This window comes from Phymastichus coffea, unplaced genomic scaffold (assembly GCF_024137745.1).
Source record: "Phymastichus coffea isolate CEN01 unplaced genomic scaffold, Cenicafe_Pcof_1.1 PCOF00098, whole genome shotgun sequence".
Lineage (NCBI taxonomy): Eukaryota > Metazoa > Arthropoda > Insecta > Hymenoptera > Eulophidae > Phymastichus > Phymastichus coffea.
In genome coordinates, this window is record NW_026706909.1 from 548,080 (window position 1) to 573,187 (window position 25,108).

A 25,108-nucleotide genomic window follows, 5' to 3' on the forward strand; every position below is an offset into this window, starting at 1 on the left:
TGCAGGTAAAGCAGAGTAACTACCATTTCATAACCTTGATAAAAAACAAAGCAAGTAATGTGCTCTCGTAGCGAAACACATTGTCGTTGAAAATCGTTGATTTATTTTTATCGAATAACTGTTTAATCAAAAATTCAAAATGAACAAAGTATTAGAAAATCCAAATCCTAAGATATATCCAAAGCTCGAGGACAAATTAGGACACGATGAGCAAAATTTAACGCTGAAACCTGGCGAGTATGATGCTCGTGGAATTTTTGGTAAATACAGTTTGTTTATGTTATTTGAAACAAACAATTTTTTCAAAGTTATATGTATTTTGTGTTTAGAATTACTACGACATATCAATGATCCTGAACATCCATTAACACTCGAACAGTTAAATGTTGTTGAACAAAGCTTGATTGAGGTATGTCTCTTCTTATATGAGATAAAATTTCGTGACTAATCATACGTAATCAAAAGATTTGCTTCGTTTAAATATTTTTAATTGATAACATAAAAGACAGAACTCTTGACAAATTAAAAATATATTTTAGCCAACTAATATGATTGAGTAAGTTTGTAAATATGTATTTAATAGGTTGACAATAAAAACAATGAAATCAATGTTAAATTCACTCCAACAATTCCACACTGTAGTATGGCAACACTTATTGGTTTATCAATAAGAACACAGTTATTACGAAAGATCCCACCAAAGTTCAAAGTAAGTGTCATGATTACTCCCGGAACTCATATTGCTGAAAATGCAGTTAACAAACAACTGGCTGATAAGGAAAGAGTTGCTGCAGCATTAGAGAATCAATTCTTACTGACTGTTATAGAGCAGTGTTTAGATACAAATTTAATCCAAAATAATCTAAATGAGGAAGATGATATAGATGAAAATGAATCTACTTGCTGTGGAAATGCCAGCAGTACAAATGAATCATCCTGTTGTAGAAGCACAGTAAAGGAAAAGGAAAAACCTTTAACTGAAAATGTTCAAAGCACTTGCTGTCAAAATGAGAATAAAGATAGTGTCAATGTTTCATCTAAATGTTGTCAGAATGAGGATAAGAGTACTACTGTAAATGATTCATCTTGTTGTCAGAATGAAAAAGAAAATAATATAAATGTTTTATCTTGTTGCCAAAGTGAGAAGGAAAATATTACTTGTTGTCAGAATTCGACTTAAAACACTTAATTTAAAAAAAACTGAAATGTAAATAAGATTTGTAATTTAAGTAGGTAAATTTATTTCAGTTACCTGAATTATATAGGTGAAAATTTTTAAATTATTTAATTATGAGTAGTGAAATTTTGAATTCTCACGAAGGCAAAAATATGTAAAAACTACTTGTTTTTAAATATTTTAATATAATAACAGTTGTTTTATAGAACTTTCAATTTCGAACCCTTCATATCTATTTTTAGAGTGATAATACATAAATATCTTGTTTAATAAAAAGAAATGTATCATTTTCGCTATGGATGAAAAAACTTTTATGTAACATAACTCTATATTTTACACAACAGTCCAAAATTAATATCTAACAAAATTCTTGTCACTTATAACATTACTGTAGCAATTTATTAATTATTAGTGGTATACTAATCTGTCTTTTTCGAAAGAATAGCGTTCGCGGATTGACTCGGAATCACTTTTGTCGGGTCATATTTATATGTCTTTGGGATAGGTCCTCTGCCAGCTCTTTTAAAAACGATTTCGTCATAAATTTCTCGATTTTGCAAATCCCTTGCTACTTTCATATTTGTCCATGCTAAAACGTATAAATTTTAATTTAATTGTCATTGAAACAATGCATTTTTGATTGAATTAAGTTAATGTAATCAAAAGTATTACAATCTGTAAATCCTTCAATGAAATTCTTTTTTGGTTTATTGAATATTTTCTTGTCGTGCACTACCTTCTCAGGAATTTGGCAAAACTTTCTCACTTTTGGTATTCTAAGAATACTCACTTGACATAATGAGTATATATTAGTAGACACCCAGTAAATCAATATCGCCTTGGAAAATATTTTGTATTATAAAAAAATAATAATTACATAAACCAAGAATTTTGTTGCAGATACTTACTCCTTCAAACTTCACAATGAATGGAAACATAATAATAGGTAAAAGTCTCATTATATATTTCATATTACCAGCCATTGAACTGGCTTGTACGGTATCTACTCCCATTTCAATTGTAACGAATAAGGTTGTGCTGGTGATCACAGGTAATAAATAGTAAGGATCTGGTACTGTCAAATCTGTGAACCACAGCATACCTCCATCTTTCATACTTTCAAGAGGAAGTTGGACCATTCCTCTCAGGGCCCAGAAAAATGATAAAAAAACTGGAGCCTAAACAATAAATTAATCAATCTAATATCTGTGATATACAACTACTTTTTGGTTGTACAAACCATTTGCTCACCTGTATTAGGGGCAACCACATATTTGTGAGAGGATTCACATTCTTATCTTTCATATACTGGTACATATCTGCAGTTAGCCTTGCAACTAAATATTAAAAAATTTCTAATATTCATTTTATTCTTAAAAAAATTATAAATTTTATCAAATTCAAATTAACTTGTTACTTGCCTTCCAAATGATCCTGCATTTTACGTGCCTCTGTCATTTGCTCTTGCATATACTGTATTTGGGGTTGTACATTTTGCATTCTTGCTGCATACCTTTGAATCTTGATCACAATTGGAAGCATAAGTGTCCTAATACATACAGTAGCTGAAAAATAAACAGTTTTCTCTCAACACTTGTCAAATGACTAAAACAACTTGAAGATTACTCACTCATTGCTATAGCTCCCCACCATGGTATGTCAAAAGTTGTATGCAAGTAATTAAGTAATTGCTGGATTAAACCTGGAGGGTAATTACTACCAAGCCCAAGATCTTGAAGGGTTGGATTACTAATTAAGGCCTCTGTTATTTCTTGTACAAATTGTGCTGGTGGTTCTGTAAATAAATAATTTGAGTTAATATTAATCTTCAAAACAATTGCAAGTTACAGACATACCTGGAATTTGTGTGATTACATCTGCTTGCATACCGCTGTCTGTAAGAAATTCACATTGGAGCATAATGATTTTAATGTAGTAATAATTAACATGCAAAATACACACCAGTTGCAATAGGTGTACTCTCAGCCAGCAATTCACCATCATTATCTAATAAAATCAAACCAATGTATCACTACTATGCTTATAGCAATTTATCATACATGCACTTTACTCACTTGTACTGCTTTTAGTTGCACTTTTGTCATCTGTACTAGCAACATTGATATATCTAACGAAAGTCGCACTGTTGACACGAGGTCGACTTTTGTGGGCCTGACTTATGTATAAAACGGAGTTTCTCTTCAAGTACTTGCATGCCGCATGAAAAGATCTGTGGCAAGGTATTTTCTGTGAAAGCAAATCGAATGAACATAAGAAAACATAACCTCAAGGTGAAAGTGCCGGTTTAAGAGTGCGCTTACTCGCAGTGTGATGTTTGATTTCGTTGAAACTTGACTGCTCACGTTTATTAAATGTCGCGAGAACATTTTATGCTGGTCTTTTACGTCCTATCGTGAGTTATTATAATTAAATAACGTATTGTGCAACGAACAACAGTATGCTGTAATCAAATACACACATACGAAGTGATACGAGACACATCGAAGATCTACTTCGACTTTGGAGTTTGGACATCTCGGTTAGGGAATTTATTTTGGCAAGATTGAGAACGGCGCAAGGGTTTAGAGTATGGTTACATTGGTGATACTTCTTTGAGCTTAAATTTGAATTTAAAACAAAGTTTAATCATGTCCAGAAGGTCCAAAACAGTAAACAAATTTTTTTTTTGCTCTCGAGATACAATGACACACTTATGCTTCTGGCTCTCTTAACCGTAATACTCTCATTGATTGCTACAAAAAGCCTTTCACGCTTCGTGATTTTTAATATCACAAATTATGAATTTTCCAAATTGCACAAATCGTCATTGTCGAGGTAATAAAAAATTACATTCGCAGCAAGAACATTCCTAGGGTTGGGCGATTCTGTCAAAAAGCTTCCAACAGTTGACTTCAGACTTCACAATTTTCGTAAAGCGGGAGCGAAAATGATAAATTTTCGTCAAGCGGCAGCGAAAATTGTGAGGTCTGAAATCAACTATTGGAAGCTTTTTGACAGAATCGCCCAACCCTGAACGTTCCCAAAAACATCTCTAGCTAACAACGTCATGTCGATTTTAACGACAGCTTTTTTATAGACTGCAACGAGCTCCACCAAACCAACGTAGATAGGGTACTCTTTCTCGAAGGTTTTTGCACAGATAAGTTTCTGAAAGTCTTCATTGTACTAAAAAAAACCAATTAAGTAGTTGATATTTGCAACACATCAGCCAAACATTTTTACAGAATATAATTAATTATTATAAAATTTTTATTTTGGTGATGAATAAATGAATCAATAACGAACAAAGGAAAGTACAAATAAAAGTTTGAAGTTAATATTGCAATGTTTAAGAAAGCGGTAAATGATTTCAACCAACCAAGGATTTGGACATATGCAGGAATCGTTCAATGCAGTAACAAGAATAATGTTTGTGTTTTATGAATGAACAGTAACGGTGTGGACGATATATGTCATATCTTGGGTATGACCAGAAAATGTGATTTATATCTACTTTTCCATTGCTAGAAGGCAATTGATGTGCATGGTATTCAATCTTAATATTCTCCAGTAAAAGAGTTTAGTATACTGTGTACTAAACTATTTCGTTATCTAGCAAACTTGCAGAGATATATAATTCTATACTAAACTATTATATACCTTTGCAAGTTCACTGGGTAACAAAATTACGATAGTTAAATAAATAAATAATGTTTTATGTACGTTTCTGTATAATTAAGCGATTACAACCAGTCTTTTACCCTCAGAAATCAAGATAAATAATACTATAGTCAAGTCATCAATAACCGTACCGATACGAACTTTGATACAAAAAATTCAACTATTATCTTACTCAAGTCAATTATGAACGAAATAAAGCTCATGGCAGCTATTGTCATAAATTTATGAGGTTTTGTAACGTTTCATTAAAAACAATCACCTTCCTGGTTGATTCAACTGTTTCTCATTTGTAAATTAGTTTGTTGAAAACTATCCTTAAATGTCTATAAATGTTTTCAAATTTTAAAAAATTCAAAATTGTATAGCGGTTTATAATAATCTATCATGGGTTTTAATTGCGTATTAGCGCTCATTAGTTAATACTTTTCGCTCCACTTTTGTATTACTTTGTATTTATATTGCGCAATATTATGTTTTGGTAGGTGAACTAAGAATAAAATATATAGTAGTTTATAGAAACGAAGTATATCTGTTACAATTTTGCACAAATAGTTCCTTTAAGTTCTATCTCTTATTTTTTAATATTGCTTTTAGATATAAATATAAATAACAATGAAATGGAATTCACGCTTTTTAATATACGATAGCAAGTAATCGCTTTAATTAATCTATTGTGTAAGTCATGACAAATTCTACTATACCTACCAACTCGTAATTTACCTGAAGCTTAGTTGTTGCTGGTGAATCCGAATTAAATTAATCATTGCCCCAAAATTTCAAGGCAAATAATTAGTAAGTATTTTTAACGAAAGAAAACAAATAGGAAATAAAAACTATATAGTACATAAAGAATATACATATAATATGTATACACCTGCTTTTAAAATTCCAAAAGATACATTCTATGTACAATTAACGCAAGACAGAATGGTTAATAATATTGTCAGAATTTCTTATCTCGCTATATTAACAATTTGCTGATAATCGACGTTGTTGTTATCGCTCCGACGACGGTCGAATTACGATGATTTCTACAGAACATTAGCAATGTTAACTTAAGAAAGTAAAAATTTAATTCGTTTTTCGTATAGTATGTAGTGATACAATCATGTAACAAAACAAAATCCACTGGGTTTTTGTATCTTTAATGTCTTTGTCACTATTTTCCGAAGACTGCTTAAAAAGAGATGCCTGAGAAAAGCCGCATTCTCCACGTGGATGCGGGAAACACGTGATCTTTATTTTTTCCCCTTTTCAAATCGAGGTAACGGTCGCAACTCGCCATCTGTCGCTGTTCAGTCATTCATTCAGTGCGGCTGTGGCAGAAGTGTGTTACAAGTCATACCCACGTGCATTCTAGTATATATCGATGTCGACGAACATCCAAGTGGTAAATTGTTTTTTTTATTACAAATTTTGTGCTGTGGATGAAAAAAGGATAGAACAAACTCGCGCATTTGGTGATTTCATATCAATCCTATTTTTATTCTGCCAATGTCTGTAGGTAGAAAAAGAATAGAACAATCTTCGTGCGTTCGGAGATTTTATATTAATCTTTTTATTCTGTTAATATGTCGAGTTCTCGTAATAGCCTTGGTTTCAAGGTTTCCTCGTATGTGTACTTTCAAAAGCCCGTTTCGAACCTCGTTACGTTGATTCGGTCAATGAGTATCTTACAACTTCGTTGTCATTCAAAACGACGAGAAGTGTGCGTTTGGATTGTTGTAAACCCATTTAACTGAGCAACTTACACGGTTTTCCTTGAATGAGTAATTGCAAATTAATTACATGAGTCATTATTGCAGTTAAAAAGTCGTCGCACTGAAAATGACGATACTGATTGTGCAACTCATAAGGTGATTGAAAAAATCGAAACTAACTAAATCATTAGAAAATATTGCATAAACTTTATATCAAAATTACATTCAATTTCGTATTTTGGATACTTCTGTTTAACGTCTATATTTAATGTAAGATTATTATGTTATAGTTATTTTTATTGATTGATTATTATGATATATTATGTTGTATTATCCAATATAATTGTAAAGCAATGAAAATTAATGAAAATTACTTAAAAGAAAATGGAATTCGTAGTCAATTTTGGAAAGATGTAAATAAATTATAATGTATGCATGCAGTCGACTAATAATTGAATAATATTTGTTATTCTTTAGTTGTCTTAATAGACGATACTTTCAAACGATAATTTCTGATTTTTTGAAAAATCATTGAAGTAAGTTACTCTATATTAACGCAAGAAAAAAAATGATATTTAGAGTCTTAATTCACTTTTTCAGATTTTGCCAGTGTTGGCATCAATTACAGCAATCGTAGTAATAGGGTTAGTTTACAAGTTTTTGCGTCCGTATAAAGATGCCAAGAAAAAAGTATTCGTCGATCCCAAAGAAAGAATACCACTGCCACTCATAGAAAAACAAATCATAAATCATGACACAAGACTGTTCCGATTCGCATTGCCAAGTCAAGATCACGTAGCTGGTTTGCCGAATGGCCAACATGTGCACTTACACGCGGACATCGATGGAAATCACGTTGTGAGGAAATACACTCCAGTTTCTAGTGACGACGATTGCGGAATTGTAGATCTTGTTGTAAAGGTAGAGAAAAACTTCATCAGCTATTGAACGGCATTATTTTATATGTTTTGTTGGCACTTTCAGGTTTATTTCAAAAATGTCCACCCAAATTTTCCAGCAGGGGGCAAAATGTCGCAGTATTTGGAAAATATGAAAATCGGAGATACGATAGACTTTCGTGGACCTGCCGGTAGACTTAAGTATGAAAATCATGGTCGATTCTTAATTAAGCCAAAGAGAACTGATCCCTACGAAGAATATCATTTTAACAAAGTAAGTGCAATTTTTTATTTGTTTTTTTTTTGTTCGAAGCGGTTTTCGTCGAAATACTAATTATTTGCAATGCTAAAAGGTTGTGATGATCGCCGGAGGTTCGGGAATAGCACCAATGCTACAACTGATTCGCTCAATAGTAAAAGTACCAACCGATAAAACTAAAGTATCTTTGCTGTTCGCTAATCAGTCGGAGCACGATATTTTATTAAGAGAAGAATTGGAAGAGGTAGCCAAAAATCATCCAGATCGTTTCAAACTTTGGTACACCGTTGACAGAAGCAGCGACAAATGGAAATACAGTACCGGTTACATTAATGCCGAGATGATTTTCGAATATATGTATCCTCCGTCACCGGATACAATTGTCCTTGTGTGCGGACCGCCGCCGATGATTGATTATGCTTGCACGCCGAATCTGGATAAACTGGGATACGATCCTAAGCTTCGGTTTATTTATTAAGGTTGTGAGAGCTGACAATTGATGATGTACGAATAGACTGTTTTGTTTTAGATAAATGCTGAATTTGCCTTCGATTAAATTTAACTGCTAAGTTTATCGATGTACTAGAATAAAATTTTATATTTAATATACATTGTTTGTATTTATTATAATAGAATATGATTTATAAGATTTCAAAAATTTATCCTAAAAAATTGATCGAAACAATAGTTTTTTTTCCAATTTAAAAAAATGAACAGTTTGAAATATTGTAAATTATAGGTATTTCTTTCGACCGTAAAAATTTGGTTAAAAGTGCAGAACGGGAAGTGGGATTCTCGCGAGGGTCATAATTTTCAGTATTTTATGCTGTAGCAGAATGAAGCTGTTATTGGAAACAGTAAATTTAGATCATACCTTTTATAAGTTTCAAATATTATACAGCTGTAGTATTTAGTTGCTAGGTATTGGGTGGCAAAAAAAAGACAGCAGTTAAATTATACAATAAATATAATATATATAGTAATATTTTTTTGGTACAAAGCACCTTGTTACAAGCTTACGCTAAATAAAAAATAAAATCATCGATTTTTGACGATAAAAACATAATTTAGCATATACTTATTTCTATAGAAGTATTCCACCAAAGCAGTTGGCAGCGTTTTAATGACAATGGAAGAAATCGGTAAATGAACCGTGATACCAGACACATCTTCGATAAACACAATATTTTTATTTTCTTTGTTAAAATTGTTTTATTCGCTTCAACGTACCATCTGTGGTTTTAATTTGCAAATTTTTCCGGTTATTATTAATATGTTACATATAAGATCAGAATTCTGCTCAACGCAGGAAACAAACAAAAAAATCCTTCGATTTGCAAAATGATTAATTATATGGATAAAATGAAGCATATTGAGATTGATAACAACTGATTCATTTCTTGCTATATAAAATATCACATTTATGAATTATATATATATGGATAAACAATAAGATCGTTAACTGCAATGGATGTTTGCAGATGTTCATATAAAATAAGTATATATTATAATAAAACAATAAGTAAAGGTAATAAAAAAATCTTCATGACCCTCTTGTTCTACTTACTGTCTTTTCAGCTTCAATTATAAAGCGTCGTTTAATTGACAGAATGAACTTCTCATCATATCACAGCTCAAAATAATAAATTGCTAAATCTAAGAAAGAACATCGATTAAACAATAAAAAGCTGCGAAGACGTACAAAATTTGATAAAGAATAATTTTCTTACTTGTCTTATTGAGTATTATTTTAAGATTATATAGTAACTTGTTGAGTCAGTTAATGGGCTTCTACCACGTCGATAGTAGGCTCGGCCGGTATATTCCACTGATTGACGCCTACATAGAAACAAAAATTGGATATATTGTATAATCTTGGAACATATGTGGTAATTTATTACATGTTCGTGTGAATTTTTTTACTTAACGGTTTTTTAAAGCAATCTAAATTACAAACTATCAAAATTCAAAACACCTGATTGCTCACAATTAATTGTAAAATACTCAGCTATTTTGATAATTTTTTAGGTGTATTTAGAAGTACCTACAAAAAGTTGTATTATACTTACGACCGCTTTGTTGCAGCTGTTCCAGATGTTTCAGAATTCTGTCGTCAAGTCGCGATCGCTTTCTCTTCAATCCTATTGGATCTATGAAAAGTCATTATAATTTTATTAATATTTCTAAAGTTCAAAGACAATATATCATTTTAAGTATGTTGTTGTGAGTATTTATATTTATTTAATTTTATAATGATATCATTAAATACTATAAATTTGAATTTATTAATTTTAAAACTTACCATTGACAGGAATGAACTCGAACGGTACGGAATTACTACACAGCCCATCAGACGGACGAATCAGCTCGATATAGACGCGCTTCGGTTCATTGAATTCTTTTATCTTGTATATCGGAGATTGGAAAACTATGGCGAACTATAAAAAAACATGCGATCAACTGAAAATTCAGGCAAGCTGACGGGAAGAATATTCACTTACGTGTTTGTGAACTGCACCCGATCTACACATATCACCGTATGCCTCCCACACAAGATCGTCATCGCGCTCTTCGTAAAATCTCACTTGGATATCCTCCTTCGTGACTTTGTCACAAAGTATTATCATATCTTGTCCGCCGGTCGCTGGGGCGCAACAGTGACTGAGTCTGTATATCAACAGTTCTGGACTATTTTCTGAAATTTACAATAAAATGCGAATGTGGCGAAAGACGGACGGGGCTATATCAACTTACTTTTATCGTAAATCGGATCGCTAACCACCGGTGGCAGAGCTATTTTAAATTGTCCTTTCGCCGGTCCCTCGAGGTAAGCCTGGAAAGCGAGTCTCACGCAATTCTGATCGAAAATGCCAGGATTTTCTTTTCCCTGGAAACCATCTGCAAAGTACATCGATATAATTCCGATTGTCGAGCAATCAACTGGAAATGAGACAAGAGGCGGAACTTACTGTTGAAAGGATCGACTTTGAGTTTCTCCCGTATAACGAGGGAATCGTACACGTCCTTCTTCTTGATACATTGTATCCCAAGCCTGTCGAAGGCCAAGCTCGACTGGCCGTTCGACATGATGGCCCTGCACACGCCGTTCTTGCATAGCATTCTGCCGACGAGATTGTGCGGATGGGCGCGATAGGGCTTGTCTTTGGTCACGCAAGACACGACGATGACGGCTGTGCCCTTGTAGTCAACGATCTGTAAAAGCAAGCGCTCCGCTTTGAGTTTGTCCGCGTACCTTAAACGCTGCGCCGGGGAACGGGGACGAAAAAGCGAAAACAAACAAAGAAAGCGATCTTACGCGAATAGTCGGATAGGTCTTGGAGGTGGGCGTGCTGTGAACGCCGGGAATGCTCCCCATTGAGCGAACCTCGCAGTTGTATCGAAAGCGCGATGCCCTGGGGGCCGGCTGCTCCACAATCTCGATGTACGGCTTCGACTGCTTCTTGGAGGTTCGCTCGGCCGACTGCATTTGCTGATCGGTAGTGTCCGGACTGTCTTGAGGTTGCGGCGGCGGCATCGAGTTAGCGTCCTGCGACACGCCGACAGCCGACGTCGAAGGGGCCAGGGCCTCGACGTTTCCTTGGGGTTGTGGCTGCTGCTGGTTCTGCGTCTTCGTCGGGCGTTGGTACATATTTTGGTAGGCAGTTAGAAGGCGTTGCTGTTCCGGGGTCATTTTCACCGTTTTCTTCTTAGCTCGCTGAGCCAGGTACCGTTGCTGCAGGCAATCCATCGTTTTCTCCGTCTCAGCTGCCTGTTTTTCGAGTTGGGACGCACCCTGACGCACCTGCATGGTTTGAAGCGAAGCTTGGGGTACAACCCGGCCAGCTTGAGCAGTCTGGTTGTGGATTTGAGGTGCTTGGTTGAGATCTTGAGACGTAACCTCCGCTACTTGAGGCACGAGCTGGGAAACGTGAGGCGTGTGATGAGGAACTTGAGGCGTGTGATGAGGAACTTGAGGCGCGAATTGGGTAGCTTGAGGCACGAATTGGGCAGCTTGAGGCGCGAATTGGGTATGTTGAGGCGCAAGATGAGGGGTTTGTGGCACGAGTTGGGTAGCTTGAGGCGCGTATTGGGTAGGCTGAGGTGCAAGATGAGCAGTTTGTGGCACGAGTTGGGTAGCTTGAGGCGCGTATTGGGTAGCTTGAGGCGCAAGATGAGGAGTTTGTGGCACGAGTTGGGTAGCTTGAGGCGCGTATTGGGTAGCTTGAGGCGCAAGATGAAGAGGTTGTGGCACGAGTTGGGGAGTTTGATGCTCAAGTTGGGGAGCATGAGGTACGAACTGGCCAGCCAGAACTGCTTGGTCGTGAATTTGAGGCGCTTCTTGGTATGATTGAGGTGCTAGATTTTGAAAATGTTGAGGATAAGCAAAAGTTTGCTGCTGTTGTTGTTCATGCTGCTGTTGGTTTGATTGACTATTTTGATTTTGAAACTGTTGTTGATAATTGATTATCTGCGGTTGATCAGACATCAATTGCTCAATGTCCAGTATATTTTGATCTCCTTCTTGGATAAAACATTCGGATGTAATACACATTTCTTGCTGAATAGTCGGATTGTTGTAATTATTGTCGTTGGATCCGTCTGTATATTCTCTCTCTGCTGCTGCTATTAGCGACACTACAATAATTTTGTATTCTTTCATAATCGAAACTATTTAAGTGAATATGTAAACTTACGAGCATCGTTGAAATCTCCACTGAGATCGAAACTATCGTTTTCTTCCAATCCTATATTCATTTTGGATGTTTTTTACTTTTTCTGTCTGCAATTTAAAGGTTTTCTTGTTATATTACCTCTTTTAAAAGTAATTTTTTAATATCTATTTGAGAGAGAAATATAACGAACGAAGTACAAGAATAAAAACAAAAAAATTTGAGCCGCATGAAACGATAGTTTTGATTTGAGCAACAGGTGTCATTATAAAATTGCACTATCATACATAAATAGGCGAACATCGTGGATTTTTCATGCTTGATTTTTCGCGTGCACTGCGGAAAAATCTTGTCAGAGAATAAATAAAATGAAACAAGCCTTTACAAGTAGTAAACCGTATCATACAATGGAAGAAACAGCGAGCCAATATTTTATAAGAATTCATCATACTGTTTAATTTAAAAAATTCGTCTTGACAACGCAAAATTCATTTCGATAACGGGATTCGTTCAAACTTCGTTTGAATCGCAAATACATATCAGCTCAGCGGAATGCGAAAGGTGTACACACACACGCACGTGTCGTCAACGTTCCGACAGTATCAGCAATGTACAGCAAAACAAATAGATGTGTATACACTTACCGTGAAAGAGAAGATAACACAGCAGCGTCACTTACTTTGAAGCTACCTTACGCGACACTCGTCGTGCGTGATGCGCCTGGCAATGCAGAGATCCAGCGAGCTATTCCATCAGATAAGAGGCGAAAAAAACAAACAAACGCGAGTACCGTGCAAGCCAATGCGGCGAACGCTCAAGCGTCGACGAAGTATTTGGCAGAGAAGCGACCGTCCGGCGTGGCATGCAGCTGTGTACTAGATGCTAGAAGCAGTCGAAGGTACACTTCGACAGTCCGTCGGCCATTGGTGGGGGAGGTACTGCAAAGTGTTCGAAAGCGAATTAGGGCCCGATCCGAAAGGAGAGGAAGCGAGACGAGCCGAGGGAGCGAGAAAGTGACACGAACCCTAGGGGGGAAGGTTCGAGTGTCGTCGGTTCGGATAGCTGTAAAATAGCATTACTCCTCGGGCTTTCTCGATGACAATAACTGTACGGGAACTCGGGTTTGCCTTAAAAATATAATTTCTCGGGCGGCTGGATTATAATTTAAGCCTCGAAAGACGGCTGAGGGCTTGTAAATTTTTGTAAATAAGCAGCTCTTAGAAAGAGGAGGTCCAGCTCGGCGTTCATTTTAATAAGGTCCTTCTTCGGGCTTTGTTTCGAAAGGGACCTTTCCCGTGGTCATCAAACGGCCACGAGGTATATGGCACCTGTTTCAAATGGACGCGGCGAGCTATGGCTTATTTCTAGCTACAGAAACCGTCTAAATAACGTCGGGGCTATGATGAATTTATTTCCTAATGTATAAAGATTCACTTTATAGCAGGGGCAATAATTTTATCTTAGAGGGTCAACTAAATATTTATGGTCGAAAGACTTCATTGTTGAAATTAAATAAAGAATTTCGTTGCGAGAATCGATAGACCATTTTTCATTCTCGATTGTGGATTAAGAAGAAGTGAATTTTGAATAATCATCATACTACATTGAAAGTATCAAGTATAACTTTCAAGTATAACTTTGAAAAATTAAAAACATATAGACTTTGTAGATTACATGAGTGATCGAACAATGCTTACAGTTGTAGATTCAGAATTGTAACTAGGAAAAACCGAAATACAAATATGCGACGCGCGAAAAATTGATCTGACTAGTTTTCACTAGTCTACGTAAAGAAAATTTTGTGGTATTTGAAAGAGATCTGGAAAAAATCACGAACACGTGATCGTTAAAAAAAACGATTTGACAAATCCTATATATCGTTATTATTTCAATTAAATGAACACGAATAAGTGTCCGCCAATATTTTTCCTCCTATCTTAAAAATATGATGAGTGGCCAATATCCAGTGCTATGATTGGTTGATGCGAATAACGTGCAAAATTTTGAAATCTTGTATACTGTCAAATAGCTGTATTATGTAATTGGAAGTGTGAAATTTACATTTCAGCAGTAAAATCAATTCATGAATAATTAATATGGATATTAATCTAAAAAAATGCAAATATGCCATTAATAAATCGTTTTAGGAAAATAAGATGTTATCTTTTCAAATTACGCCGAGTACGAATCGATAATTTGATTACCATTTGTAAAATTAATAGTGTCATCTTAAAATAGATTGGAAGAAAGGAAAAGTGAATACAAAGAAAATATCAGGAAATGACATTTTATTATTTTACATTGTAAAGTAAGAGGTACGTGAAAAATGGAAACTAATTATCAAAATATTTAATTTCAAGAATGTTCACGGGTATTTTCAAGGAGGCAACGAAAGAACATGCGGTATTGAAATGTATTACACTAATATAGCACTGGAGCCGGGCAAAATTACTACTATTAAGTTAATGTATTATTGTATGATTTAAATAATGTAATAAATAACAGAAAAGCAAAAAGGAGCGTGCGAGTCGCGCTAAATAACGCTGGTATGAATAAAACAAAATATAGTGCTATTGAGGATGAAAAAACGTTGAAAATCTTATCCTTATAAAAATTAGTATATTTTTGAATAATTAGTATTCACAGCAGCTTTAAATGAATGAAAAACTAACAATTAAAATGTTTACTTTTAATATTAGTCCAGTTGCGATAAAGATTTCGTAATTTTCAGATAAAGAATTGACTTAATTATCGTGCTGAAGTAATATAAAACCTGCCAAACTATTTTTATTTCGTTTTTAGTATACACTCGGAATTGTTAATTTGGTAAATTATTATGTACCAAGACGCAATGTCATCTTCAATTTTTTTAGTTTTAACAGTTATTTCGTTGATTCTGTCATCTACACATTATGGTCAGTATTCAAGATTTTTCTTTGCATCACTAGTATTACATGATTTTTTAATTTAGACTTCCTAGCCTCTTTATTAATAATAATTTTAAAATGTGAATATTTAAAATATAAATGATATATATATATATATATATATATATACATACAAGCAACAGTTATATCTAGTAAACGTTAGTTTATTAAAATTCAATTAATCGACGTTTCGATAGTTAGTTTATTGGCAACATCTGGTCTGTTATATTTACAACTTAAACCCTAATATAAATGATATTTTACTATGACTAATGAAACTAATATAGTTTTACTACGACTAGTAAACATTGTCGAATATATATACAGCATTACGTATATTACTTAGCTTAACGTTCGAAAGCTTATGTGCCTATTCGATTGTTTTATACAATTGTATGGGAAAAACTAAATATAATACTAAATATACGTTAACAAAATTTACTAACCGTAGCAAAATAGTATAATATATACTATGTTTCAAGTTGTAAATATGCATAATGTAAAAATAACTAAAATAAATATAAATTGAAAAACGCACTCAGTGTTTACCAAAGTTTTCCCTTACAATCGATTCATTGCGAATGCCATGGATGGTATTATAGGCGATAATGCACGAAGCGTATCATTTGTAACAGATCCTACCTACCAAGATTCTTTAAAAGTCGGTGCTTGGATGTACCAGCAACTCTTACTTGATACGAATATTTCTTATTCGTTATGTAAAGTTCTTGTGAACAGTGCAACAGCGCCGTCATAATTTTATAAATCTCGCTTATACGTTAATGTTTGTGTGACTGATTTGTAAATATATTCTATTATTAGCAAAGTTATTTTATATCAAATTCCTATATTTATATTCAACAAAAATATTCATCCGTGGAAAAATCCTACGATTTAGCTAGTAGTAATATCAAGAATGAAACTCGAATAGCAAAGATAGTATACTAAGCTCTACGTGAAAGAGTGACGATGAATATGCATAATCTCATCGATATCAATTGACCTGTATTCTAAAATAATGTGGCGGGGGAAATCAAGACATCGTTTATATCCACTGATTTGTATAATTCCGATCGGTAGCTTAAACAATTGCAGCAAGACGAGCAAGAACTCCCAAAAATGATCCTCTTCCAAGTAAGCTCAAAGCTTTATTTTCTGTTATTTATATTAAAGATATTTTATAATACACTTTTTATAAGTTTGAGAAAGATTTTTTTTTTCGCGTATTAAATACAAAACTTCAACAATAAGATATAAATAAATAAAATAATACACGTTTCTTGCATGATTTTCATAAGTCTTTCTGATTACTAACACTGGTGCTGAAACTCGCTTTCATAATATACGAAAAAATCACATAATTAGCTAAACGATTTACCTATATTAAAATACTTGATATACGATTTGCAATTTTCTGCCTGCGTTCCTATCTACACAGTGAAACGTTAATCGGATAAGTTTATGAATGAGAATATATAAACCCCTCACGTTTTATAGGCAATAGTAGTGTTATTTACTCTGACAATACTCTCAACATATACCTTGCCCATGAAAAATGATACTATAGGCGCGAGGCAAGCATTTTCACTTGAAGACATAACTTCCGAAGCCTTTGTTAGTAAAAAATTCAATGGCACGTGGATTTCGGACACCGAAATTTTTTACAGAAATGAAGATCAATTACTTAAGTTCAACGTGATCACTCGGACAAAAGAAGTTATTGCCACGAATAGTGTTTTTGTGAGTAACTTTTATGTAGTAAGCTTAGGTAAAATACCAATTAATTTATCAGCTGCAATTTATACGATCTCGATCAATTAAAAGAAAGAAAAAAATAGAAAATAATTCAATTTAAGTTTTTTTATCTTGCAGAATATCGCCAAGCTTATATCTTACCCTTCTCCCGACGGTAACTTTGTCCTTTTACGCAATGTCACAGAAAAGGTAAGACACTCTCGATACTTCAAATATTCTCTAAAAATTGATCGCTGCTTGTTTCATTTTTACAGATTTATCGCCACTCCTCTTTGAGTGTATATAGTGTTTTTGACGTAAGAATCAAGTGAGTACCAATTTGAAAGTAATGAAACTACTGCACAATAACTTAATTGCATTTAACTTTCAGTTCAACGGTTCCATTGGCCAAGGGTCAACTTCTTTTCACGGCTTTCTGGGCACCGAAAGGAAATTCTCTAGTCTACGTACTGAAAAATGATATTTATTACTATCGGATATCATTTACAAATGGTACCGATGATAAAAGTACCTCGTCAACGAGTAGAATAACCACGAGTGGCACACCAAAGACCATTTACAATGGAGTTCCCGACTGGGTCTATGAAGGTATGATATTATTACACTAAAACATGTATATAAAAACAAGGCATTAATTCAAAACATGTGATACAACAACAGAGGAAGTTTACAGTAGCGATAAAGCAATGTGGTTCTCGCCAAATGGCGATTACCTTGTATTCGTAACTTTCAATGATACTCAAGTTCCCGAGGCGGTGATTTTGAAGTATGGTCGACCCGGTACTCTCGAAGATCAATATCCGTCGGAATATAAATTCAGATATCCAAAGGTAAGGTGAATGAATTTTGTATCGGAGTTAATATAAACCTGATGATTTGTATGCAGGCAGGAGCATCGAATCCTAAAGTTACACTAAGTCTTGTTGATTTAATGAATCCCAAGAATCCCCTCATTTATTTAAAAGCTCCAATTGACGTTGTCGGAAGGTAAGTTCATCAGTTCACCCATGAATCGCCTATGTACTAAGATCAACTGGTATTTCTTTAGAGAGCATATAATTCAAATAGCCGGATGGCTCGATTCCGAAACGGTAGTGGCAACCTGGACAAACCGAGTACAGAATGTTTCGCAAATCGTCACTTACTCTTTGAAAGGTGAATCACAGTATCTATTGAAACAACATTCACCAGGCGGTTGGCTACTCAATCAACAACAAATTCCAATTTTGCACGATGGATACGTAATTCTCATCAAACCACAACCTATCGGTTAGCACTTCAATTCTTGATCAAATTGGAAATCGTTACAACATTTGAATAAATTGTTTTAGAAAACGCGTCGCTTGGTTTGTTCGCCCACGTAACACGTTACACATTAGTCAACGGCGTTCTAGAAGATGAAACCGATCTGAGTCCCGGTGGCTACTGGGTACATAACATTAACGCCATAACAAGTAACAAGCGCATTTCGTTTACTGCCAGTCCACCGGGTGAGCCTGGGCAGCGACGAACGTACGAGGTTGATCTTTACGGTCACAGGGACTCTTTGATTCCACCCAAATGTGATTCTTGTGGATATCAATCTCCTGAAGGTTCGGAATTGTAGTTTAATCAGCGAAAGCCTGTCACTCGATGTTTTCTGTCCAAAGTTTAATGCTTGCATGAGTGAATTGCAGGAAACGAATGTCAATTTGTAAGCTCGGTGAGTTTTTCACCAAATCATTTGCGTTACGTACTGACATGTGCCGGTCCAGACCCAGCTACAATCGAAGTATACGAAGCCAAGCACAAAATGTTTAGCTGGTTGAGGAACGATGAAATCAGACGACGCTTCGCTGAGCGGACCAAGTCTCGAGTGATAAATTTATATGTTGAGTCGCATGGATTAAATTCGAAGGTAAGAATGACGCTACCTGAGGATTTCAATGAAAACAAGAAGTATCCTATGCTGGTGACCGTGTAAGCGATGAAATTTTCTGTGCGTTAGTTTTTTCCAAATCGAAAAGAAAGTCACGAAAATGTGCGATATTTACAGTTACGGTGGGCCAAACAGTCAAATGATCACCGATCAATTTTCTGTTGGATTCGGCAACTACATGACGAGCAATAAACAAGTTATTCAAACGTCTATAGAAGGCCGAGGTAGTGCTTCGCGGGGTACTGCTATGTTGTATGCGGTTTATCGTAACTTGGGTAGTCCCGAAGTTGATGATCAAATTACTGTTACGAAGTCAGTTTAGATGCTTACTGTCGTGCAATAAATAAGGTTTGGTAAAATGACACCTCGATTCCCTGTCGCAGGAAATTGCAAGAAAAGTTTTCGTGGATTGACAGTAACCGAACTGGCATCTGGGGTTGGAGTTACGGAGGATATGCAACTGCCAGAGCTCTTACGAGGGACGAGCATAATGTGTTTAAATGTGGGATATCAGTTGCACCTGTCACTAACTGGATTTATTACGGCAAGTTGTCCAAAAAGTTCCTATAGAGATTTTAACAAACTATATCTCTTGCATCAACATTTACAAGTCAAATTAGATACATTGGCGTTGAAAAACACTGATCCAGATTATTTTTCCTAACAGATTCTATCTATACAGAGCGTTACATGGGTCTACCAACAGTAGACGATAACCTTGTCGGATACAACTCGAGCAGCGTGATGAGCCACTTGGAAAATTTCCGGGGTAAAAAATACATGCTGGTACATGGAACTGGCGATGATAACGTGCATTTCCAGCAATCGATGGCACTGCATAGAGCTCTTGCCGAAATTGATATTCTTTACGATCAACTTTCTTATCCTGACGAGGACCATTCCTTAAGACACGTGTCCAAGCACCTTTATCATACGATGGATCAGTTCTGGACCGAGTGTTTTAGCTATGAATAAAATACATGTTTTACAGTTGGATTTGATAATCAATAAATGAAAAGTATATCGTTATTATTCATTGATTTTTATTTCAAATTATCAGCAATGACCCGTTGCTTGCGAACATTTCATTCAGCAATTTTTTTTAATTACATCTAATTTTTTTAATTACATCTAATTTTTTTGACAATCCATATCTTACGCTTCAAAGCTCTCATTTTAATAACAATAACCTATTTTTTCTCTTATTATTGCTGCAAATTTTGTTTGCTCCCTTGGTTGTACTGGATTGTATGTTGTCTATTACTAATTAATGTTTAAAAAAAAGGTATCCAACGGCAGCTCGCCTTCATTGTCGTCGACAGAAAGTCGCAGCCTCGTTATAATTCTTACGTCATTGTAATATAGTCTGATTTTTTTTCTATTACTTTCGACAAATTTTTTTTTGTCCTTTTTCCGTTTATACTGGTTTTTTTAATACACAGTGAAACGAGTTAACGGTGATTTCAGGGATAAGTTAAATTTTTCTTAACATGTATTTTGTTCCACATTAGAAATGAAAAGTTTTTAATTTCAAATTTCTCCTTTCATGTTTTTAAGCTAATAACTAATAAAATTTTAAGTTAATAAAAATGTATTTACTTGTTCACCACCTGTAGGCATGATTAGCTTATTTCATAAAATTCATATTGTTATTTTTTTTGTTATATTCTGTGTGTATTACGATACCAATCAACATACGATAGATTCCAACCTGTACTCGATTATTCCAAATGATTATGAATATTCTATGCAAAATAATTACTACTTCGTTTTTTTTTATTAAAGTTTGCAACAATGTCTTCCGATTATAACGATGTTTGACAAGTTTTACGACTGCAGGTATCGTATTTTTTTTCATTCGTCAGAGACTTATATCAATAGCCTTATGTATTATTTATTTAGTTATTTTCGTGGAATAAAACTTACTTTTATCAATATTTATTATAGTTTAGATGAAATATGTTAAAAAAGTAAATATAATTATTCGATATGTATGAATAGTTAATTTAAAGAATATTCTCATTTTCTTTTTCACTCTACCACACACGGTATTTCAAATATCAACTGATTTTAATCTAGGAGAATTTTATGTTAAATAGCTTTTTGATCAATACATTACAAATTGGATTATAAGTCAAATAACTGTAAATGCTAACCAATTTTTTTACAGAGAAAAATGAAATGAATCGTTCATTTATTCATTATATTTGGTCCAACTAAAATGTGCGCATGCGCGGCAAGATGTACGCTTCGTGCCTTGCTTCTTCTCTCTCGCACTCGTGCGGTGTATGCTTAGTTTTGAACAGCGGCGGCCAGCTGTTCGTGCATCATACGCAGAGCGAACTCTGCCCTAACGCTTCTATAACGTTAAAGAAATTGTTCGTCAGTGAGTTGTGTTCTTTAGCTCTTTATTCAATTTTTCAATTATCTGCCGTCATTTACTCAATGTATTTCAATGGACAGTTTTAACTTTCAAGGATCCGTGTGAAATAAGAGTTTATCAGCTTGAATTTGTGTAGAAAGTGAGTATACATACAGACAACGAACGGACTACCTGCGCCGCTGCATTAACTATAGTGTGTGCGTGGAGCGGGATGAATTACAGCATCGCTTGGTAATGTCGCAGAGCGAGTTCCAAGATGTGACAAATAAAAAATTTGGTTTTTCGTTATTTTATTCTTTGTCTAGCTCCCATTATTACACCTGCGTGTCAGAATATTTTACTTCATAATAATTAATACGATATTTTGTAGAAAAATTATTAACAAATCTGTATTATATTTTAATTCTATATAAGTTTGATTGACACAATATATATCGATTACTTCATACAGTATACACATTACTGTTCAACAAATAAATTAAAATATACGTAATTTATGAATCTTTTATAAATATACCCAGAAAGATTGATCCATTTTTTTGAATTTTATGCACGTGCGCGATGATTTTTGCTATATACTATATTTGATAGAGCAATGAATTATTACAAACGTAGAAAGATATTTTTGTGACAGTCATTCTGCGGATAATATTATTGAAAGGGAAAAACATTTTATTTATAAAGAATAGAAAATTATAATTACCAATCATTTATACAATTCAGTAGGGCGAAAAGCTTAAGATACTATAGTATTAATCTAAATTATATTGATAACGATTGATAATTAATCTGGGGGTAAAACTGAAAGACTAACAATTGATAAAAGTTATTAAAAAACGTATTATAGAAAGAAAGCAAATATCAAGGTTTATACATTATATTTATACAATGAATAAAATTATTTCATGAATTTTCTATAGGAATTTTATAAAAAGATTTTTCGTAACGTAGTTTCATTAATTTTTTCGTACCGTAACTATAGTTAATTTATTTCAGTCTTATTTCATAAAATCAGTTGATCAGGGAAAAAATTTTAATAAGTACACGAACAAGATAAACAACGTAAAATTCTTTTCAGCTCGCACATTACACATGTTGAAACAGTTGTCATTTGGCAAAATATTTTTCTACAAATGACATTAAACTATTAGCAACACATTGCTAATATTTAATCGCAAAGTAGACAAAATGGCTGAGACTCAGCGGATAACAATTTATGGTAGGCAACCACCATGTTCCAATCACGTTCGTCTCATATTGAGAAGAGGCAGAAGGTAAAATAAGTTGATACAAATAGTGCGTTACTTATTATTAAATATTTTCTATTAATTTTACAGGCAAGAGACGATCCAAGAAAGAAACAGAAAATATGATAAACCAGACGATTTTATTCATCATGAGTCAAGTGACGATGATGAAGATTTCGTCAGAGGTGAAGCGTTATTTCTAAAAACTTCTTTCAATTTCGCCGATTACATCCGATCGAGAGAGTTTGGTGCAAAGGAATTCAAAAAATTCGATCGACAATACGGCTCTCGCCATATATTGAGTCACGATCTCTTGAAGGAGTTCCCTGTTAAGACAGATAACTTAAATAAAATATTTTGCTCCCAATGGCTGAATAGTCGCCAAATTGTATTTGGTACAAAATGTAACAAATTAATTGTCTATGATGTAGCCAGGAGAACACCACACCGGATTCCAAGCCTCAGTGGAAGACAATATCTAAGACATCAAGAGCAGCCACTTGGTATATATTCTATACAGATCAATCCTTCAAGGTATAGTAAAATATTCACCCAAAAAGTGTGTATTGAATGTTTTAGTTTTATTTTATTTACAGAAGTTTGCTTGCGACTGTAGGTCAAAATAATAGAGAGATAGCAATTTATAGATTACCAACGTTAGATCCAATTTGCGTTGGAGAACGAGGCCATACAAACTGGATTTACGACATGTGCTGGGTAGACGATGAATATATAGTTACAGGTTCAAAAGACTCAAACATGGCTTTGTGGAAAATCGACAAAGATCTATTCAAAACTTCCGAAAATGAAAACACACTAAATTATAGGTAAATTTATTTCTTAGAATCAATCAAATATTTTTTCATAATAATCAAATTTCTTTTTTCTTTAGATGGATTCAACCAGTCACTGTGAAAAGGTGTAAAGCAGCTGAAATAATAAGAGCAATGGTATACAATAAATGTTATAGAGAGATTGCCGTTTATTCGACGAACTCTTACATTCACATTTGGTCTGCTGAGACTTTTCAACATAAGCTATCGCGAAAGTTACCTACGCGTCACGATAATCCTTGTTTAGCTATTCAAAACGATGGAGTCTACGCGATTGGATGTCAGTCTCACACGTTACTTCTCGACGCAAGAACATTACAGGCTGTGAAAAAAATTCCTTCCAAGTAAGTTAATTCTCAAGTTTAAGTTTCAAATATTATATCAGTAACATAAAATTTAATAATACCTGCAGGTACAGCGGTGCTGGTGTAAAATCAGTAAGTTTCCTAGGCTCAGTTCTGACAATTGGCACAGGCGTTGGAACGGTGATGTTTTATGATTTGAGGGCTGGAAAATACTTGGAGTCATCGATTAATTCTAATAGAACAGTCATGCTGAGAACCTCAAGAGGTTTTGTGGTAAGTATTAACAATTCTTTAAAGTTTTTTATTAATTTTGATAGAGGTAAATTTTAACTGTTTATTGTAACATAATTCTTTGTAACTTTTCCTTCACTTAACGCACTTCAATTTATTACATTTAGTGATAATGTATTTCGATAATGTTTTAATAGTTTCCTGATGAAGGCTACATCGATGGTGTTCAAAATGTCAAGTATACTCCTGCCATTTATACTCACTGCTACGATTCGGCGGGAACTCGGCTATTCTGTGCCGGAGGTCCACTCGTACAGACATTGTTTGGAAACTATGCTGGCTTGTGGCAATAAATTTCCTTAATTTCACTGGAAAAAGTGCAATTAGAAAGCAATTTTAATATGAACTAAATGTACTAAGATGGTAAGTATGACGCTGTGAAAGTGGGTTATATTATATACAATTATTTAGACTGAAATTGACTCAATCACTTCCATTATTTTACAAAAATCTATGGTTTATATTAAATCTTAGATTATTTTTTATTACAATAGTTTACTTCATAAGACAAAGGTATATTACTATTTTGTAATGTGCAATCCATTGTTCAAATACCCCTATATGAAATAATATCTACGTATTATTACGTAGTCCATCAGTTTTAAAAAGCAGTGTATTTCGTTAATGATTAAAAATTTGTCATTACTGTAAGCAACCTATTAAGTTTGAAAAATGTGTCATATTATGAGTGTAAATAGGATGTGATTAAAAAAAGACGCATTTTTATAAATTATTAATGAAATGCGTAAACTTCGACGGTACGTTTACGTATCTTATTATGCAATGGAAGAATAATGAGCTTTTACTTGTGTTCGTAACGTTGTTCGCGAATGCAATGGAAGAATACTAAGAGCTTTTACTTGTGTTCGTAACGTTGTTCGTGTAATAAGTGTAGCAAATTTTTTACAAGATTTTTGGAGCACTTGTTAACTCTCTACAATCGTTTTTTTTTTTTTTTTTTTTTTTTCGTAAAACTGTTACATAATATGTTCCACGTGTTATAAAGTTCAAATGCAGTGTAATAATGTATATATAAAGATGATAAAATACTGCTGGAGTTTAA

The 25,108-nt window shown here is 34.2% G+C and overlaps 6 protein-coding genes across 8 annotated transcripts; 4 read left to right on the forward strand and 2 right to left on the reverse strand.

The window, feature by feature from the left end:
- Positions 1 to 62: 62 nt before the first annotated feature.
- Positions 63 to 1,180, forward strand: LOC131669909 (MIP18 family protein galla-2). Its single transcript, XM_058945109.1, has 3 exons — positions 63 to 260; positions 330 to 409; positions 584 to 1,180. Exons 1-3 carry the CDS (start codon positions 140 to 142, stop codon positions 1,178 to 1,180), a joined length of 798 nt encoding a protein of 265 aa, XP_058801092.1. The 5' UTR covers positions 63 to 139.
- A 281-nt stretch (positions 1,181 to 1,461) lies between these two features.
- Positions 1,462 to 3,693, reverse strand: LOC131669908 (mitochondrial inner membrane protein OXA1L). Its single transcript, XM_058945108.1, has 10 exons — positions 3,499 to 3,693; positions 3,253 to 3,424; positions 3,140 to 3,184; positions 3,034 to 3,072; positions 2,808 to 2,972; positions 2,599 to 2,742; positions 2,429 to 2,514; positions 2,086 to 2,355; positions 1,850 to 2,015; positions 1,462 to 1,766 (listed from the first exon to the last, which is right to left on the reverse strand). The coding sequence occupies exons 1-10, from the start codon at positions 3,562 to 3,564 to the stop codon at positions 1,597 to 1,599; spliced, it is 1,323 nt and encodes a 440-aa protein (XP_058801091.1). The 5' UTR covers positions 3,565 to 3,693; the 3' UTR covers positions 1,462 to 1,596.
- Positions 3,694 to 5,908: 2,215 nt separating this feature from the next.
- Positions 5,909 to 8,279, forward strand: LOC131669920 (NADH-cytochrome b5 reductase 3-like). Its single transcript, XM_058945127.1, has 4 exons — positions 5,909 to 6,248; positions 7,159 to 7,479; positions 7,543 to 7,731; positions 7,811 to 8,279. The coding sequence occupies exons 1-4, from the start codon at positions 6,228 to 6,230 to the stop codon at positions 8,192 to 8,194; spliced, it is 915 nt and encodes a 304-aa protein (XP_058801110.1). The 5' UTR covers positions 5,909 to 6,227; the 3' UTR covers positions 8,195 to 8,279.
- A 410-nt stretch (positions 8,280 to 8,689) lies between these two features.
- On the reverse strand, positions 8,690 to 13,253 carry LOC131669912 (transcription factor SPT20 homolog). Of its 3 annotated transcripts, none has more exons than XM_058945113.1 (10): positions 13,066 to 13,253; positions 12,411 to 12,496; positions 11,033 to 12,351; positions 10,686 to 10,929; positions 10,471 to 10,614; positions 10,218 to 10,411; positions 10,019 to 10,154; positions 9,786 to 9,866; positions 9,447 to 9,555; positions 8,690 to 9,372 (listed from the first exon to the last, which is right to left on the reverse strand). In XM_058945113.1, the coding sequence occupies exons 2-9, from the start codon at positions 12,469 to 12,471 to the stop codon at positions 9,497 to 9,499; spliced, it is 2,238 nt and encodes a 745-aa protein (XP_058801096.1). In that variant the 5' UTR covers positions 12,472 to 12,496; positions 13,066 to 13,253; the 3' UTR covers positions 8,690 to 9,372; positions 9,447 to 9,496. The 3 variants fall into 3 exon arrangements, with proteins under 3 accessions (XP_058801096.1, XP_058801097.1, XP_058801095.1); XM_058945114.1 differs by having other exon boundaries at positions 11,033 to 12,339; positions 13,031 to 13,253; XM_058945112.1 differs by having other exon boundaries at positions 13,031 to 13,253.
- A 3,600-nt stretch (positions 13,254 to 16,853) lies between these two features.
- On the forward strand, positions 16,854 to 19,994 carry LOC131669922 (venom dipeptidyl peptidase 4-like). Its single transcript, XM_058945131.1, has 12 exons — positions 16,854 to 17,053; positions 17,186 to 17,257; positions 17,323 to 17,375; positions 17,439 to 17,656; positions 17,729 to 17,898; positions 17,955 to 18,055; positions 18,117 to 18,337; positions 18,400 to 18,660; positions 18,745 to 19,027; positions 19,104 to 19,298; positions 19,370 to 19,530; positions 19,654 to 19,994. Exons 1-12 carry the CDS (start codon positions 16,862 to 16,864, stop codon positions 19,959 to 19,961), a joined length of 2,235 nt encoding a protein of 744 aa, XP_058801114.1. The 5' UTR covers positions 16,854 to 16,861; the 3' UTR covers positions 19,962 to 19,994.
- Positions 19,995 to 21,472: 1,478 nt separating this feature from the next.
- Positions 21,473 to 24,987, forward strand: LOC131669861 (DDB1- and CUL4-associated factor 12 homolog). The gene is made up of 7 exons (XM_058945050.1): positions 21,473 to 21,508; positions 22,448 to 22,643; positions 22,707 to 23,150; positions 23,213 to 23,443; positions 23,509 to 23,793; positions 23,862 to 24,027; positions 24,183 to 24,987. Exons 2-7 carry the CDS (start codon positions 22,558 to 22,560, stop codon positions 24,336 to 24,338), a joined length of 1,368 nt encoding a protein of 455 aa, XP_058801033.1. The 5' UTR covers positions 21,473 to 21,508; positions 22,448 to 22,557; the 3' UTR covers positions 24,339 to 24,987.
- Positions 24,988 to 25,108: the final 121 nt, after the last annotated feature.